Source organism: Theileria orientalis, chromosome 3, assembly GCF_000740895.1.
Source record: "Theileria orientalis strain Shintoku DNA, chromosome 3, complete genome".
NCBI lineage: Eukaryota > Apicomplexa > Aconoidasida > Piroplasmida > Theileriidae > Theileria > Theileria orientalis.
This window is the reverse complement of record NC_025262.1, coordinates 1,198,095-1,215,886: the sequence shown is the minus strand read 5'-3', so window position 1 is coordinate 1,215,886 and position 17,792 is coordinate 1,198,095. Positions and strand designations below refer to the sequence as shown.

The 17,792-nt window shown below is 44.1% G+C and overlaps 7 protein-coding genes across 7 annotated transcripts; all 7 read left to right on the top strand.

Moving 5' to 3' along the window:
• Positions 1 to 89: 89 nt before the first annotated feature.
• On the top strand, positions 90 to 1,611 carry TOT_030000564 (cysteine protease precursor TacP; the record flags this gene model as incomplete). The annotated part of the gene is made up of 2 exons (XM_009693307.1): positions 90 to 576; positions 707 to 1,611. The coding sequence occupies 2 exons, from the start codon at positions 90 to 92 to the stop codon at positions 1,609 to 1,611; spliced, it is 1,392 nt and encodes a 463-aa protein (XP_009691602.1).
• A 693-nt stretch (positions 1,612 to 2,304) lies between these two features.
• TOT_030000563 (cysteine proteinase precursor) lies at positions 2,305 to 3,621 on the top strand (the record flags this gene model as incomplete). Its single annotated transcript, XM_009693306.1, has 1 exon — positions 2,305 to 3,621. One exon carries the CDS (start codon positions 2,305 to 2,307, stop codon positions 3,619 to 3,621), a length of 1,317 nt encoding a protein of 438 aa, XP_009691601.1.
• A 374-nt stretch (positions 3,622 to 3,995) lies between these two features.
• Positions 3,996 to 5,421, top strand: TOT_030000562 (uncharacterized protein; the record flags this gene model as incomplete). Its single annotated transcript, XM_009693305.1, has 2 exons — positions 3,996 to 4,467; positions 4,571 to 5,421. 2 exons carry the CDS (start codon positions 3,996 to 3,998, stop codon positions 5,419 to 5,421), a joined length of 1,323 nt encoding a protein of 440 aa, XP_009691600.1.
• A 466-nt stretch (positions 5,422 to 5,887) lies between these two features.
• TOT_030000561 (cysteine protease precursor TacP) lies at positions 5,888 to 7,304 on the top strand (the record flags this gene model as incomplete). The annotated part of the gene is made up of 3 exons (XM_009693304.1): positions 5,888 to 6,359; positions 6,463 to 6,576; positions 6,637 to 7,304. The coding sequence occupies 3 exons, from the start codon at positions 5,888 to 5,890 to the stop codon at positions 7,302 to 7,304; spliced, it is 1,254 nt and encodes a 417-aa protein (XP_009691599.1).
• Positions 7,305 to 7,597: 293 nt separating this feature from the next.
• On the top strand, positions 7,598 to 8,186 carry TOT_030000560 (conserved hypothetical protein; the record flags this gene model as incomplete). Its single annotated transcript, XM_009693303.1, has 4 exons — positions 7,598 to 7,759; positions 7,811 to 7,892; positions 8,023 to 8,081; positions 8,142 to 8,186. The coding sequence occupies 4 exons, from the start codon at positions 7,598 to 7,600 to the stop codon at positions 8,184 to 8,186; spliced, it is 348 nt and encodes a 115-aa protein (XP_009691598.1).
• An 865-nt stretch (positions 8,187 to 9,051) lies between these two features.
• TOT_030000930 (conserved hypothetical protein) lies at positions 9,052 to 15,274 on the top strand (the record flags this gene model as incomplete). Its single annotated transcript, XM_009693302.1, has 6 exons — positions 9,052 to 9,772; positions 9,806 to 11,698; positions 11,961 to 12,778; positions 12,992 to 13,496; positions 13,635 to 15,107; positions 15,144 to 15,274. The coding sequence occupies 6 exons, from the start codon at positions 9,052 to 9,054 to the stop codon at positions 15,272 to 15,274; spliced, it is 5,541 nt and encodes a 1,846-aa protein (XP_009691597.1).
• Positions 15,275 to 15,374: 100 nt separating this feature from the next.
• On the top strand, positions 15,375 to 17,708 carry TOT_030000558 (uncharacterized protein; the record flags this gene model as incomplete). Its single annotated transcript, XM_009693301.1, has 4 exons — positions 15,375 to 15,623; positions 15,849 to 16,530; positions 16,597 to 17,266; positions 17,333 to 17,708. The coding sequence occupies 4 exons, from the start codon at positions 15,375 to 15,377 to the stop codon at positions 17,706 to 17,708; spliced, it is 1,977 nt and encodes a 658-aa protein (XP_009691596.1).
• Positions 17,709 to 17,792: the final 84 nt, after the last annotated feature.

Sequence of the window (17,792 nt, the reverse complement as noted above, 5' to 3'; positions counted from 1 at the left end):
GTGTGTATATATCTAGTTAATTGCGTTATCTCGAGTTGCGTCTTTTTGGAAGTCGGGTTGATTCCGCCCAGTCCTAATTTACCGTAAATATGCCTCGCGCACCTCCTTCTATCCAGGAGGAGGACAACTATAACATAGAGATTGATAAGGGCTCGGACTTGGAAAGAGAAGCCACAGAAGATTTAAGTTCCTTCAAGTTTAAAACGAGGCGACTATTCACCAAGAGAATCTTCATATCCCTCCTGATTTTTGTATTTTTAATCCTCTCAGTCGCGTTAATAGTATACACGTTCTTCTCCAAATCGCTATCAGATCGTAAATTCTCCAAAAGCTTGTCGAAACATGTAGATGAGACCCACCCGACTCTGAGCAAGAAGTTAAAGGACACTCTGCAGAGCGAGCTAAACGATCTGTACACGCAGAGGGCAATCTCTGACAATTATCAGGTCGAGCTGGAGACCCTCATCGAGTTCCACAAGTTTATGCACAAGTACAAGAAGCATTACGAGGGCAAGGAGCGCAGTAAGAGACACCTGCTCTTCCGCAGAAAGTACTTCGACGTCAGGGACCAGAAAGGTAGGTTTTACGCATACAAATACATAATGATTCCAACTTAGCCAACGTTTGGCTTGTTTGAGCCAAACGTTGGCCAAGTCGGCGGCACTACCGCGCCAGTTCGATATTTATGAAACTTACTTTTGTTTAGGTGAGCGTTCGTACATGAAGGGCATCAACAAGTTTAGCGACCTCACGCCCGAGGAGCGAAGAAAGATGCTATCGAACCTGAACCCGATTAAAAACACCAAGGACCACAACAAGTCTGAGGAGCTCGACGAGATGCTGGGAAGGCACTTAACCGACCCAGCATACCTCTCGAAGCTCAAGATTGCCAAAAATTTTGAGAATTGTATCACAGACGCCACGAAAATCACGGGCGAAAACCTGGACTGGAGGCGTGCAGACGTAGCGAGTCCTATAAAGGACCAGGGCGACGACTGCGGCTCGTGCTGGGCTTTCGCAGCAGTCGCCTCAGTTGAAAGCCTTTTCAGAATGCTGCAGGATACAAACATCGATTTGAGTGAACAGCACCTGATCAACTGCGTCAAGAAGTGCAACGGCTGCAAGGGAGGGTTCTCGGACGTGGCACTCAACTTTGTCAAGAACAAGGGCCTTCCGGAGACCAGCGTGGTCCCCTACACAGCCAAGGACGGTCAATGCACCGATCCGGATACCGACAGATACTTCATTGACTTATTCACTGTGTTAACCGGCGACGACATCCTCAACAAGTCCCTGGTTTACTCCCCGACCGTGGTCACCATTGGAGTGTCCGATAAACTGTTCGACTACAAGCGCGGCATCTACGACGACGAGTGCTCAGTCCAGATGAACCACGCAGTGCTTCTGGTCGGCGAGGGATACGACCCCGAGAGCAAGAAGCGCTACTGGATCATAAAAAACTCCTGGGGAGCCGACTGGGGGGAGGACGGCTACCTCAGACTCGAGCGCACTAAGGATGGTCTCGACAAATGTGGAATTTTAACCGCAGGGTTAAATCCTTTTATAACTCATTATGTCCCTCACGAATATGTGGGAAACATGTGGTTCTAAAAACTTGTTAATGTTTGAAAAGAAACGTTAACCGACAAATTCGGAATGTAAAATAGCACTAATTTGTACACATTACCAAAATTCATGGTTAACTATTGCGTGGCGTTCCTTATGTAATAAAATCAGAGCCGCTTCTGAGGAAGAATAATGGGAATTAAACGACTCTAAGTGTGTCGGAAAATATACTACACACGGAACTGTAAACAAATTTAACAATAAAAGAAACGGGTAAAAAATAAAAGCATAACAATATTTCTTTTAAATTTTATTACAAATTGCAAATATAATTGTTAAAAATGAATTCAATGGCAAGATTCCACATGTGCCAAATTGTAATAATCGAAAAAAAATTTAAAAACTTTAAAATTGTGGAACTATACATTAAATTTATAGAAACCTTATAATTGGTTTGCATTTAAAATTTTCATGAAATTCCCCGGAGAAAATTGATGAACTTGAGACATTGCCATGGGGCTAGCTCCAAGTTACAAGTGCCGAGAATCTGCGAGCAGCGAGGAATTTAATTGCAACTTCCTATAAAGTTAGGACATTCCTGAATTTTTGTTTACAAATATAGTTTTAATAAACAACTCTATTCAATAGTTCGACTATATTTTGTTATTATTCCCGTATACTCATTTTCTTTATATTTTATCTTTACTCTGAATTTATTTTGCATAATTTTCTTTTAATATGAATACTATCGATGAACAAGTCCATGATGCTGTAAGTGAGCCATCCTTTTCCTCTAGGACTCCACTTTTCAGCTCCATCAATCGTTCCAGGCGCAAGAAGCTTTCTCCATTTATTACCTTCCTAATCGTTCTTTTAATATCGATTATATGCACTGGACTGGCAGCCTTCTTCCTTGTCAAGACGAGACAAGCTCGCAATTTTAAGTCTGGACTCGTTAAGCATATTGAGAAGGAGTACTCCAACCTGGAGTCCGTCAAGAAGGTCACGCTTCTTGACGATTTGGTTAAAATTCACAGCACTAAAAAAATTTCGAACGATGCCGCACTCGAGCTCGACATGTACTACTCCTTTGACCTTTTTACTGTAAAGCACGGAAGGAAGTATGCTGACTTTAACAAAAGAACTGACAGATTCATTATATACAGAGAGAACTACTTGAAAGTTAAGGAACACAAGGACGATTCTCCATACACAGTGGAATTAAACAAGTTTGCGGACATGAGTGACGAAGAGTTCATGAAGCTCCATTACGAAATTAAGCCTCCTAAGTACTTCACTCCAGTTGCTAAGCACGCGCAGCACCAGAAGAGGTCGCTCGCCAACTCACTCTATATATCAAAGCTTAAGCGCGCCAAGAAAATCGACTTTGAAATAAACGACCTTAGCGAGATAACCGGAGAGGACTTGGACTGGAGGAAAGCAGAAGTGCCCACGCCAGTCAAGGATCAGGGAAGAAACTGCGGATCATGTTGGGCCTTCTCCTCTGTAGGAGCCGTCGAGGCTCTGTACAAGCTCTACAAGGACAAGACCTACGACCTGAGCGAGCAGGAGCTCGTCAACTGCGACCAATACAGCAGCGGATGCAACGGCGGATTGCCTTACACGGCGCTCGAGTATGTTCACTCAAATGGCATTAGCTTTAGCTCCGACTTGCCATACGACGGCATAGATGAGCCATGCACGCCAAACGATCTCGAGAAGGTGTTCATTGACTCACTTGTAGTCACCACAGGCTCTGACATTTTAAACAAGTCTCTGGTCCTGTCACCAACTGTCGTTGGTATCGGTGTCGACACTGAATTGAAATTATACAAATCTGGAGTTTACACCGGAAAATGTGCCAAGGAACAGAATCACGCAGTGCTCCTTGTCGGCGAGGGATTTGACCAGGAGACCAATAAGCGATACTGGGTCATCAAGAACTCCTGGGGAGCCGACTGGGGAGAGGACGGATACATAAGGATGGAGAGAACCGACGAAGGAGCCGACAAGTGCGGAATCTTGACGTTCGGATTAAACCCAGTGGTGTATTAATGTATTTTGCTATAAATGCAATTAACGCTTTTGCTTTATACTTTTACGTGCTATTAAACTATAGATATTAAATAGTGTGTACGACATTCATGTTCTCGGCCATCCGATGGATGGGGTGTTGATTCCATACGAAGAAGGTCATAATATGTACAGTACATGTATATTACTCCCATTATATTGTAACGCAGTGAACTCCCACAGATTGTAGTTTGTATGTACTAGTTTGCTTATTTTCGGTGTTGAATAAACGCCTATAATAATGTAGATTATTATTTGATTTTCACTCATTTTCACCTGGGATAATCCCAAAACACTTTAGCAAATCACACACAATCAGTTTTAAATCTATTTCACAATTCGTTACATTTTGGAAAATGGTTATCAAAGCAATGGTATCACCAAACTTACGCTATACCACTAAAAGAGTCAACGATGACTTTAAATCCCGCGAGGACGCTTCCTACTCTAGAAAGCCGCGTTCGAGTGTCGCTAGGAGAGTTTTGGCAACGGTGGTTGTGTTATCTTTCCTGGTGGGCGTATCTGTTTTATCATATTTTGTCGTTAGTAAGTATAAAGCTTTGAGTGAGTTTAAGAGTTCGTTGAGTGAGCACTTGACTAAGAACTTTCCGGAGTTGGAGATGAATAAGCGCGACAGTTACTTTGACGAGTTGACTCACCTGTTTCGCGCTAATCTTATATCTAATGACCCGAAACTTGAACTTGAGGTGTACATGGAGTTTGAGTCATTTAACGCCAAATACCACAGAGTGTACAAATATGACAAGGATCGCCGCGAGAGATTCGTGAATTTCCGTGACAGCTATTTGGAAGTGAAGGAGCAACGGGGTTAGTTAACAATTATAGTTTGACAAATATATACGATACAGCATTTAATACTCAGCACTTACATATTTATTTACATATCATTCAACCAATAATTTATGTGTAGGAACTGAGATGTATACAAAGGGAATCAACAGATTCAGCGATCTCTCTGAAGATGAATTTTATCACATGTTCCCGTCAATCAGGATCCCTAAATCGGATAGGCTCCCGCCGAGTAACCATATCCTGAATCTTATGGACAATCCGACATACATAAAGAATCTGCAACTGGCAAAGGGGTCCACGGAAGAGATTGACGTGTCAAACTTAACAGCGGAAAATCTGGACTGGAGGAGAGCAAATTGCGTGAAACCAGTGAGAGACCAGGGGTACTGCTGCTCAGGATGGGCGATCACAACAGTAGATTGCATCGAGTCATTCTACATGGCACACTACGATAGAGACTACGACCTCAGCGTCCAGCAGGTCCTGAACTGCGACGATTTCAGCTTCGGATGCGCAGGAGGGTCACCGAAGTCGGCATTCTCGTACGTAAAGAAGCACGGCTTGGTCCACGAGAACGAGTTCCCGTACGTGGGCGCAAACGGGCCGTGCTTCGTCCCGGAAACGACCTACGAAAGAGTGCACATCGAGGCCTTCTACATTTTCAGGGGAAAGGATATTTTCAACAAGTCACTGCTGGTATCGCCAACCGTCGTCTTCCTGGGGGTCACACCAGAGTTGGTATCCTACAAATCCGGAATATACACAGGTAGCTGTGCAGAAAAGCCAAACAGTCCGGTGCTCCTGGTCGGAGAGGGCTTCGACGAGGACCTCGGCGTGAGGTACTGGATCGTCAAAACCTCATGGGGAGCCGATTGGGGAGAGGACGGATACATAAGGCTGGAGAGGACGGGCGTAGGCTCAGATAAGTGTGGTGTCCTGGACGCAGGACTACACTCCTTCGCCCACTGAATCGGAGGGCGAAGCTGGAAAAACTATCCAGTAATTTGTGTAGTTGACATACACAGTATTGGACGTTAGTAAAATAGCTAAGATTCACAGATTCCACACCGAGGGTCACATATGTGTTGTCCTTTTATGATTATTTACTCATGTGTGAATTACTCTCAAAGATGAAGAAGACGGGTAAGTTTAGATAATAGGAGTTAGTCGCAATTCTTTATAAAATGGGGCAGAGATAATTATGTAGAGTTTCTTTTGTATAGACAACTATTTGAACTGGAAACACTAGCAGATTTCTAAATTGTACGTAATTATTCACTTGTCCTACGTGGCATTTGTCTATTTCACTAGCAAATCTTCTAATTTTTCATTGTTAATTGTAATATTTGGGCTATTCCCAATCTCCTTAATCAACTGATATAACAACTATATTAACCCTGAATAATTTTAATTTTAAGATTAGTCACTAGTAACAATGGTTAGTTCCGTGGTGGCAAACCCAAACGAAAGACTAGTAACCCACAGACTTGACGAGGAGGTCGAGTCCCGCGAGGACGCTTCCTACTCTAGAAAGCCGCGTTCGAGTGTCGCTAGGAGAGTTTTGGCAACGGTGGTTGTGTTATCTTTCCTGGTGGGCGTATCTGTTTTATCATATTTTGTCGTTAGTAAGTATAAAGCTTTGAGTGAGTTTAAGAGTTCGTTGAGTGAGCACTTGACTAAGAACTTTCCGGAGTTGGAGATGAATAAGCGCGACAGTTACTTTGACGAGTTGACTCACCTGTTTCGCGCTAATCTTATATCTAATGACCCGAAACTTGAACTTGAGGTGTACATGGAGTTTGAGTCATTTAACGCCAAATACCACAGAGTGTACAAATATGACAAGGATCGCCGCGAGAGATTCGTGAATTTCCGTGACAGCTATTTGGAAGTGAAGGAGCAACGGGGTTAGTTAACAATTATAGTTTGACAAATATATACGATACAGCATTTAATACACAGCACTTACATATTTATATACATATCATTCATCAAATAATTTATGTGTAGGAACTGAGATGTATACAAAGGGAATCAACAGATTCAGCGATCTCTCCGAAAAGGAGTTTTACCAAATGTTTAAGCCTGTCAAGGTTCCAACCTTTGAGAAGTTGCCATCATCTAGTCTCTTACTTAGCCGTCTAGATAACCCAACATACCTGAAACACCTTAAACTCGCCAAAGGTACCGATGACCTCGATTTATCTAAGCTGAACGGAGAAGATCTGGACTGGAGAAAGGCGAAAACCGTAAGTCAAGTGAAGGACCAGGGCGACTGCGGTGGCTGCTGGGCTTTCGCAACCGTGGGTTCAGTAGAATCCTTCTACCTCACGCACAAGGACGTAGTCTACAGCCTGAGTGAGCAGGAACTGTTGGACTGCGACCCAAACAGCTTTGGATGCAACGGAGGCTTCCCAGAGTCCGCTCTGAACTACGTAAGGAGATACGGCCTTGCATCAGCAAATGACCTGCCGTTCGTCGGACACGACAAGAAGTGCTCAGTGCCAGATGTCAAGAAGGTTAAGATCTCAGACTACTACGTATTCAAGGGCAAGAACATCATGAACAAGTCGCTCGTAGTCACACCAACGGTAACCTTCATGGGAGTATCGCCCGAATTCACTAAGTACCAGGGCGGGGTATACAACGGAGTGTGCGCAGACAAGCTCAATCACGCAGTACTCCTGGTCGGCGAGGGCTATGACGAGAAGCTTAAGACCAGATACTGGGTAGTTAAGAACTCCTGGGGAACAGACTGGGGTGAGGACGGATACTTCAGACTCCAGAGAACCGACGAAGGATCCGACATGTGTGGCATACTGGACACAGGATTCTACCCATTCTCATACTAAAATTAACGTCTATAAACATGAATATACACCAGTTAGTGCTTTTTATTCGTCTCGCATCGCTGCTGCAGCTGCCATATATGTTAAGTGGATCCAAGTGTTAGATATAAGTTGAAACAAAAAATGTTTACAATCAAGTCAATTCGAAGCTAATTTCAAATTAAATAGGTGACTTACGTGATTTTATACAGATTTTACAGCAGAAGATTCTACCACACACAGATAAAAAAAGGAGTGTAGTATCAGAAATAAGTTTGAGCGCTGTAACAATAATATATTTAACGTAAGACTAAAACATGTTTGTAACAAGGGGACTTATACATCATAAGTATGCAGCGCCTCACGGACCGAAGCTGCAGGCGCTGAAGGAAGCCATAACGTCAAAACTGAATCCGATCTGCTTCTACGTCAAAAATGACCCAAATTACTCAACATACGTACAAGATGAGCATTTTTACGTATAAAAATATACATACTGCCATGTATACGGGTGTATATTACAAGTATAGGGAATCCTGTGCTCGCCTCTATTCGAAGGGAAAACGTACTCGGAAATGAACGAAATGGTCAACGGAGTCTTAGAACCACTAAGTATAAACTGAGAGTATCATTAATTTACAGACTTGAAGGGAAGAGTGCGTTTAAACTGTCAGCCGCCATCTAGATACAACGTATGTACAAAATAACACACGTTAGCCAACACATCTACAAAATTATACAGAAACTGAAAAGACATATTCGCCTACGGTGGAATTTAGATCGATAACTGAAAGAATGAAGGTAATTATGTAAAATATAGCACATATTAACATTTAAAGATAAAATATATAATATAATGAGCTAATGGCCAGTATCTTTTTGAAAATAGAACAAATTCAGATTTAATCACCAATTTTACATGTAAAATAGTACTAATTTGATTATCAAGTAAATTTTTTATGAGTACTTTCTGAAGCTATTTATACTATTTACTATAAAAAATTATTCATTTCAATCATTTGATAATATAAAGTAATAAAAAACTATTATGTATACAAAGGTGCTTCATCTAAGGTTGTTAAATAGATTATTATGGTTAACTAATTATATTGTAAATCTAAAGATTTGATGCACGATAGTCGTATTACTTAGATGTGTAAGCACGACCATCACTTTAATTTTGTATTTTGTAAAAGTAACTTGCACGAAAAGCCTCGTTATCGTAGTAAAAGTGTCAAAAACAGTTAAATTTATTTGATATCAGTAAGATCTTTCATGTTTTGTAAAATAGTTTTGGCTAGCTGATGATAAGATCTCGATTTAACTAGCCATTAATTTACCAGTAATTTAACCCAAGATATGTATATTGATGTGTACAGTATTAATTATTAAGGATTATCTATGTTAGTGTCAATTTTTCCCGTTCGAAAATTGCATTTTTGTATCACGTTCGCTGCAAACTGAGTTGCACATTCCTGCGCTCGTTTTTATGGATTACACATCTTATATGTTATGTTGAGTCGTTTAATAAATACACATTGACGCGAGCAGTTCGTTGTTGCACAAAAATTTATATATTTATGCAATTCGATAAGGTAGGTCCCTTGGCAGTAGTTATTGTTCGTGCTAACTTAGGTGCCCTGCTTAACTAATACATAGTTGGTAGTGTGTGCAATGAGTGTTTTATGTATATGCATTTCATCGGATGTTCTTAAATGTTAATTCCATGTTTAGTTAGTTTCGTAGAGTCACAAAGGCATAATACCGAAAAATGAAATTATTGTACATTCTATTGATTGTTCCAGTGTTCTTTGTAACAGGAGTAGAAGAACCAGAAGGAACACTTTCAACAGGTTCATCAGGTCGAGATGGAGCCACTGATTCAACTGGTTTAGTGGCCACAAGTGAATCATCACAAGTTGTTAATTCTAACGTTGAACAGGTCCAGCAAGAATCACAAGTACAAGAACAACACAGTGAAAACGGTCATTTACAACAGGAAGCTGGAACAAATCGTTTACCTGGACAAGAAACTGATGGAAGATCGGAAGATTCTTTGACAGAGAACGGCCATCTTAAGGGGCCTCAAGCCAGTTCATCATTGCCAGAAGGTGGAGGGGCAGGAGCTGAGTCTGTTTCAAGACCAAGTACGGGTCAGGAAGAACAACTTGGAGGAGCAAGATCAACAGAGGATAACAGTGCGGTACCATCAAGTAGCGGGTCAGATACCTCAAATAGCCACGGTGATGGAGGACAAAGCACCAGAGACAATCAAAATGGAAGACAAAATGTTCTGAGTCCTCCAGAAGAAGAGAATAGAGAGACCACATCACTAGGTACCGTTAGTTCTGATTTGGGTAGTCAAGGTCAACAACACCAACTTGGAGCATCAAGATCACCAGCAGACCCAGTTCAAGGCCCAGGTACATCGTCCCTAGGAACTGAAGAAGAAGTAAGGAGAGATGGTGAAAACAGTGATTCTCGAGATCCAGGTATTGTATAGAGTAGTAAAAAACAATATTTAGTATCTGGTGAAGCTACGGGATTGGCACCCGGATCACCTAGCAAGCCCGGTGAAGCTGATTCAAGGGGTACTGTAGTTTCTAGAGAGGAGGGACAGGAGTCACCCACGGATGAATCAGAAAACAGTTTAGGGAGATCGGGAGAGAGAGGACCAGCTGCACCTGGTGTAGAACACAGAGACTCTGGAGATGGCGTAACTTTGGGTGACGGAGGGTTAGGTAGCGCAGGTGGACTTAGAGTAGAACCTAGCCCAAGTGGAGATCTTAGTTCACAAGTTCCTCAGGTTCAACATACTGACCCTTCTGGACGGGCGGATGGACTTTCTGATCCAGCTGTTGGAGTACCGACTTTGACACAAGGTAATGGTAAGAGAACACTAGAATATAAACTAATAGATGGTAAACAAGAGTCCAGTGAAGAAGATGACGACGATGAAGAGGAAGATGACGACGATGAAGAGGAAGATGATGACGATGAAGATGAAGATGAAGTAAGTTCCCAAGGTCATGGAGATCAACTACCTGGTCAACTTGGAGAACCTGGTCAAGATGGAAACCTGGGTCAAGATGGAAGACAAACATCACAAGTTAATCCTGGAAGTAGTGGTGGACCTCAAGTGACGGTATCTGGTGTACCAGATTCTACAGCTGTTGGAGGAGTAGGTGCAGTATCGCCAACTGACCAGGAAACAGTTAGATTACCAACAGGGGAAGTACCATCTGTTCAAAGAACAGGAGGTGGCTTAGTAGAACAACAACAACAAGAATCGCAGGTGCAGGAAACAAATGGACAACTCACGGGGGTAAGAGGACCAACCGTTGGACAAGGATCGCCAGATTTACAACAAGTACCAAGGACAGAAGCATCTCAAGGGCTAAATCCGGTGGTGAGAGAACCAGGGTCAGTAAGTGATGTATCAACAGAGGGACTCAAAGGTCCAGGTCAAGAACAAACGGACCCAAATTTAAGAACAGAAGAAGAAGTCCAGAGAGTGGCATCGTCAGAAGCACCTGGAGGTGATGGTGTACGAGATGGAACAGGAAATAGGCCACTAGAACAGGGATCTGAACCTGCAGCTGTGGTCTCAGGGCCGTCAACAACTCAAGTTAGTCAGGCGACGACGGTTGATACTAGTTCTACAACAACGTTGACCACCAGTGCTCCTACGACAACAGCAACCACCGGTTCTACAGAAACCACAAATACTAGTGCTGGAACAACAATTACACCAACTAGCACTAGTTCTACAACGCCAACGGTAACCAGCAGTCCTGGAACAACAACAACTAGCAGTCTTACAGCAACCACAACTACCAATAGTCCTACCACAACAACTCCTGGTTCTACAACAATTACAGAAACACCAACTACAGCAACGGTAACCAGCAGTGCTGCAAGGGAAGAAAGCACTAATGTTACGACAACGGTAGCCACAAGTCCTGCAACATCAGTAGCAACTAGTGTCGGAAGGGAAGAAATCACTCGAGTAACTCAAAGTCATCTATCTCAAGGACAAATATCTAGCACTCAAGAAATTACGAGTCAAGGAGGTAGACGTCAAGAAGATCAGGTTTTACAAACTCCAAGTAGAGTATCTGGCACTCAAGAGACTCTAAGGCAAGAAACTCGGACTCAAGAAACTAACACTGGAGAAAATCAGGATCAAAACCGTAATACAGTCTCTGAAACAACGGTGACAGTGAGTCAACCATCACCTAGGCCAAATGTTCAGCACACTACGGTAGCTGGAGGTTCTGGACAGATAAATGCAGCTAGGAGAGAGAATACAGTAACACAACCATCAGGACAACAGACCTCATTGAGAGGGTCAACGCTGTCAACAGGATCGATAAAGGGATTAACAATGGTAGTCACAAGGACCAAGGAGAAAGAAGGTAAGTATAGGTAGTAGTTGTAGAATTCTTGGCAGTGGAATTACTGGTATAGGTAGTGGTATTATTAGTATTGGTTTACTAATAATAATGGTATTATTAGTATAGGTTTACTGGTAGTACTATTGGTAGTAATAGTATTAGTGATAATTTAGTGATAATGGTAGTACTATTGGTGGTAGTGGTATACCGGTAATAATAGTATTACTATTGGTATGCTGGTGACAACAGTAATGATGATTAAAGTGCTAATATTCATCTTCAGATAAGATAGCAAGAAAGATAAAGGAGAAGATGGTGGCAGAAGAGGAGGTGTTTGACATTAAGTGTTTCGACTACAGGAAAAATGACCCCTTTAAACTGAGGTTTTACATGTTCAAGGGGATCTTTAGACTGTGGAGACTGTTGCAAGACCTTAAGTTCTTCATGGTGGTTGATCACACGCTTATCACAGATACGTTTGACAAGGGAGTGCAGAATTACCTGACGAAGGGACTGACGCTGATGAATGGAATCGTGGTGAGAGACAACGGAGACCTGCTAGCAATGTACAACGGATTCAACAAGTACTACAAAGCAATGGCGTCGAGACTTAACCACATGAAGGAGCAGGAAGAAGGGTCGGAAATCATGAAGACAATAGTAAGCATGTCAGTGATAGGGTACTCAACAGCACTGAGACTGGAGCAGGAGTTTGGAAGCTGGGACCTGGTGGAAGTGAGAGAAAACGAAGAAAACAAAGAAGGAAGAGTAGCATCATACACACTGCTGGGCTTCAGAATAGCAATGTACCTGACGAAGGACATCGTGGAGGTGATCATGGACAAGTTCCTAAGGTACACAGACCTCGTGGGCATCGATTTCGGAATCAACGCAACGCTGGCAAGAGGAGCACTGATGGAAGTGCAGCCAGAAGATACGCTGGTGTACGGAGAAAATGAGGCAATAGTGACGATTGACCCGAATGAAGAGTACAAGCAGCTTAAGGCATACCTGGAGTACGTAGTATCAGAAAAAGGACACTCAAGTGGAAGAGGACAAGAAAACAGAGAAGAACTGGTACGCACGTCAAGGAAGGGAAGAGTGACAATAAGAACGAGCATTAGAAGCGGAGTCGGAGGAGAAGCAAGTGGAACAGTAGAAGCAAGTGGAACAGTAGAAGCAAGTGGAACAGTAGAAGCAAGTGGAAGAGGAGAAGCAGGGTCAGGGTCAGAAGGAAGAGCAGAGGCTCTGGAGGAGGAAGTAAGAGCGAAGGCATGGAGAGGAGACCCGAGGGCAATAGAAAAGGTGCTGAAGAAGAGCATGTTCACAGCAGTGCCGAGAGAACTAGGGCCGGAAACGCTGGAAGACTACCTGAGGATCTTTGAACTGTCGGCGCCACAAGAGAGGGAAGGACCCGCACAAGTAGCAGAGGTTGATACCGAAGAATTCATAAATGAATTTTTAGCAACAGCAGGACCATCCTACGGCCTCGACGTGAACATAGGAGCAGGAAATAGTAAACTTAGATATTCAACCAGCAGTACAGACTCTAATGTAGGTGCAAGGTTCGTTGGTGGTCGAGGAGTAGAGAGTGAGGCTGCCAGAGGAAGAGGTGGAAGTGCAGATGCTGTTGCAAGAGGTACGTCTGCAATTAGAGGTGCGACTGCCGACGCCGCAACTGCTGTTGGTGCAACAAAAGTAACAAATGGAGTTGGGAACGAAGAGGGTGTTGCAAGAAGTAGTGGTTTCACGGGTGCCAATGCTGTTAATGGTCAGACCGGTCAAACCAATGGTGATGCTGTTATAAATGGTTTAGCTGGTAATGATGTTGTTATAAATGGTCAAAACAACGATGACGATAGTGATGATGACGATAGTGATGATGACGATAGTGATAGCGATAGCGAAGATGATGATTCAGTTGGTGTACCCGGTATCGATGATAATTATGCTGTAGATCCAATGGGTCCAGATGCAGATTTTGAGTACTTCATGAAGGAATTCTCGACGACAGACGCAAGCATGTACGGAGTAGACCTGCTGATAGGAGGAGTGACAATAGAAAGTGTTTTTGGTATAAGTGATACATTGGCAGTTGATGGAGGTGCAACTAATACCACCAGTGGAAAATTAGGTGTTGCTACCACTACTACAACTACTACTACTACTACTAGTGAAACAGTAGATGTTAGTAATGGTGTGGTAGGTCAAAGAACAGATGGCGGCAACGCTGAAGCATATAGTAAAAGTGTTAGTAATGGTGTGGTAGGTCAAAGAACAGATGGCGGCAACGCTGAATCATATAGTAAAAGTGTTAGTAATGGTGTGGAAGAGGAATGTGCATCAGCGGTGAGGAGCACAAGTGTTCACAGCAGTAGTGGTGGTACTGGTACAAGTGCCAGTACTATTACAACAACAACCGGTAACACTATTGCAGCGACAAGTACTACTACCACTATTAGTAGAGGTACTGGTACAACCCGTAACACTAGTACAGGTACAACAGGTACAACCCGTAGCACTGGTGGAACTAGAACTAATAGTGTAACAACTGGTATTGTTACAAGTAGTACTGCCACCAATAGTGGAATTACAACCCGTAGCACTAGTACAACAAACACAACCAGAACTGGTACAACAGCAACAACTGTTGGTGGTACGAAGACTAGAACAGGATCGACTTCAACAGGTACATTAATACCGATTCCGAGTAAATCATTTAGAAGTAGACTGTGGACAACAGGAGCAGGGCCAATTAGAATGATTCAGAGCCAATTGGGCAAAGGAGCCACTGCAAGTACAAGAACGGAAAAAGGTGGATTAGGATCAGAGGGTGTAGTGATTAGGAGTGTACAAACAAGTAAAATACCAACAAGTGGACTGAGAGGGCCAGCAGGTACAGATAGAGTACAGTTAACGGAAGAGAGAAGTAAGAAAATAACAGTAATGGCGCCCACCAACAGTAGTCTAACAAAGTCAACAAGCACACATACAATCACAAAAATACCAACGAGAACAATTACTAGCCAAAGCCTAAGCACAAGAAGCTCATCAACAGTTACAGGAGGACAAACAAGGGAAAGTAGCAGTCAGAGAAGCTTTAGTCAAGGAGGCAGTAGCAGCGGCCAGACTAGAAATAACATTGGGCATACGAGAAGCATCAGCTGGCAGGATAGAAGTAGCAGTGTTCAAACTGGAAGTAGGAGTGTTCAAACTGGAAGTAGTAACACTCAAACTGGAAGTAGTAACACTCAAACTGGAAGTAGTAACACTCAAACTGGAAGTAGGAGTGCCCAAATAAGCGGTAAAAAGGAGGAAAGAAGAGGAAATGAAAAAACAAAGGGTGAGAAAGAAAAACAAATTGATAAAATAATTAGCACGGCTGACGCAGAAAAGAAAGAAGAAATCATAGAAAAAAGTGTCCTTTCTGGTTAGTTTAAAAATGTGCGACACATAATATGTTCAGGACTGAGGGAAACGGGGAGGAAAATAGTGGAATCAATCAGGGAAAAGTTCAGAAAATTGATTGGATCAGGAATTGTAATGGAAAACACGGTGGTTCCAGTGATGATGATGGTAGTAATAAGCAGTTTGTAAAACGGAATCACCGCAGCCTCACTAATGTATATATGTATTGCACAACATACGAGGTAGCATTAGCACACATTAGGGTAAAATTTGAGTAAAATGACCGCAGATGTACGTGTCACTGGTAGGAAGGTCGAACGTCGGAAAGTCGCGCCTGTTTAACTCAATACTGTCGCACGCGGGCAGGCGCTCGACGGTGCTGAGGTCAATAGTGTCTGAAAAGCCGGGAACGACGCGGGACTCGAAGCAGAGCCACATGTACATACGGGGAAACAGGGTTACGCTGGTGGACACGGGAGGCTTTGAGGGATTCCACTGGAGCGGCGCCGTCAGCACACACCACGGAAGCATTCCAAACGTTTCGGGAAAAATCGGCAGTAATGGAAAAATTATTATTAGAAATGATAGTAGAAGCAATATTAATAGTATAATTGGCAGTATTAGTACTGGTAATAGCGGTGTTACCAACGTCAGTAGTGCCAATATGGGTGGTAACAATAGTACCAATACTTCTGGTACTAGTAACAATAATACCAATATTACTGGTATCAATAGTAACAGTACTGGCAGCAATAACGAAGAGATTAACGTCGAAAAAACGTTTACGCACATTGAAAATGAGGCACGGAGGGCCATACAGAGCTCAAACTTGGTCTTCTTCGTAGTTGACGGGAAGGAGGGAGTCACGCCCCTGGACATTCAGCTGGGAGAGAAGCTGAGGGCCTGGATAGAGGGGCTGGAAAGGAAGCCGGAGGTGAAGCTGGTCATAAATAAGCTGGAGAACGATGGATCCGAAGAGTACTACGAGGAGCTGAGCGAATGCCTCGCGGACTGCTACAGCCTGGAGTTCGGAGAGCCAGTGGTGGTGAGCGCGCACACGAACGAGGGCATCGAGGAGCTCACGGGCATAATAAAGTCGAGGCTGGCGCCAAGGGACATGAGGAAGTTGGAGGACATGGCGATCCTCGGTAACAACTCGGAAGGAGACCAGGAAGCAGCCGACGAGGAGTTGGAGGACATTGAGGAGCTCCACAGGCACTGCGAGATTGAGAAGACGCTGAGGACCTGCTCGAGCGTGAGGGGCACCTACAGGCCTAATGAACGGTGGATGAAGCTGCTGAACAGCGTCTGCGGAATACCGTTCGTAGAGAGGGAGGAGGGGCAGTTCGTGATACCCTCAATGATGTCGCCGTCAGAAAGACTGGCACGCCTGTACATCTCAGACAAGAGGAAGGCAACTAACCACGACAGTGGCGGTGCTGTGAGTGAAGATCCACACGAACGCGGAGAAAACGCTACGGATTTAAGCGCCGGCGATGAACACAGTAAAGATAGTGGCCCACTCAGCAGTTGTGAGCCACAGCAGGGCACTGACGAGGTACGTGCGGAAGAGCCATGTGCTGAGAACGCTGATGATAAAATGGGATCGAACCGCGGCGTCGGAAGCAGTTTTAGGTCCGGGCCAAAGTCGAAGACCAGGATACATGAGGAGAACGTTGTCAATCCAATCAGCGTTCTGGTTCTGGGAAGCGTCGATAGCGACCGCGACAGGTTGTTGTCGCTGCTGTGCGAGAACTACGAGCAAAACAAAGTATCGGACCTGTCGCCGAACTGGCACTCATTTTACTCAAGCTGGCAGCTGAGGCTTGGCGGCAAGACTGTGGAGCAGCCGGTCGAGATCGTCGTGACTGCAGCACTGAATCTGGGCGGATCTTTGGGGAAGATGGCGGTGGTGCAGACGCTGTCGCTGCTGCGCAGGTGCGACTTCGTCATTTTCTGCATAAACAACACGCACGAGCTACGGAGGAGCGACTACGGAACCAGGAAGGTGGCCATGTCGAAGCGGGAGGTGGCCTGGCTGTCCAGGGCTGTGAGGTTTAAGAAGCCTACTACGCTGGCCGTCCACGTCGACGACAGCTCCAGGGACTGCCAGCTCTTCCTGACGAAGGAGTATCCACTCAGCTTTGAATTCACTAGCATTCCAATAGTTCCAATTCCCAGGTGCACCAGTGCCACCACCGGCAATACTAATACCAACACCAATACAAATACCAACACCCCTGGTAGTGGTAGCAAATCTGCCCAGAAGTTGAAAAACACAATCGGCTCACTTCTCCACAGGGGCAAACGGATGGTCGACACCAGCACCTTGAACGCCTGGCTGAGCGCCTTCGTGGCGCGGTGGCCCCCTCCCTGGAAGGATGGGTCCAAAGTCAACTTGAAGTTCGCAGCGCAGGTGCGCGCCAGTCCGCCCACCTTCGTCCTGTGGTCCAACGTGTATGCCACCTTCCCTCAGCACTACCTGAGACAGCTTAAACTGGCCCTATCTGAGGAATTTGGCTTTCTAGGGGTTCCCCTCAAATTTGTTTTAAAAACTACTTTTACACCGTCACGGTCCAAGAGAATTACGCCTCTTAAGCTAAAGCGTCAAATTCACAACTAATGTAACATAGCTCCTTTCAAACTGTAGAATTTAATGTAGTATTAGCACACAGCGATCACTGGACCACGTGTTCACCCATTAATT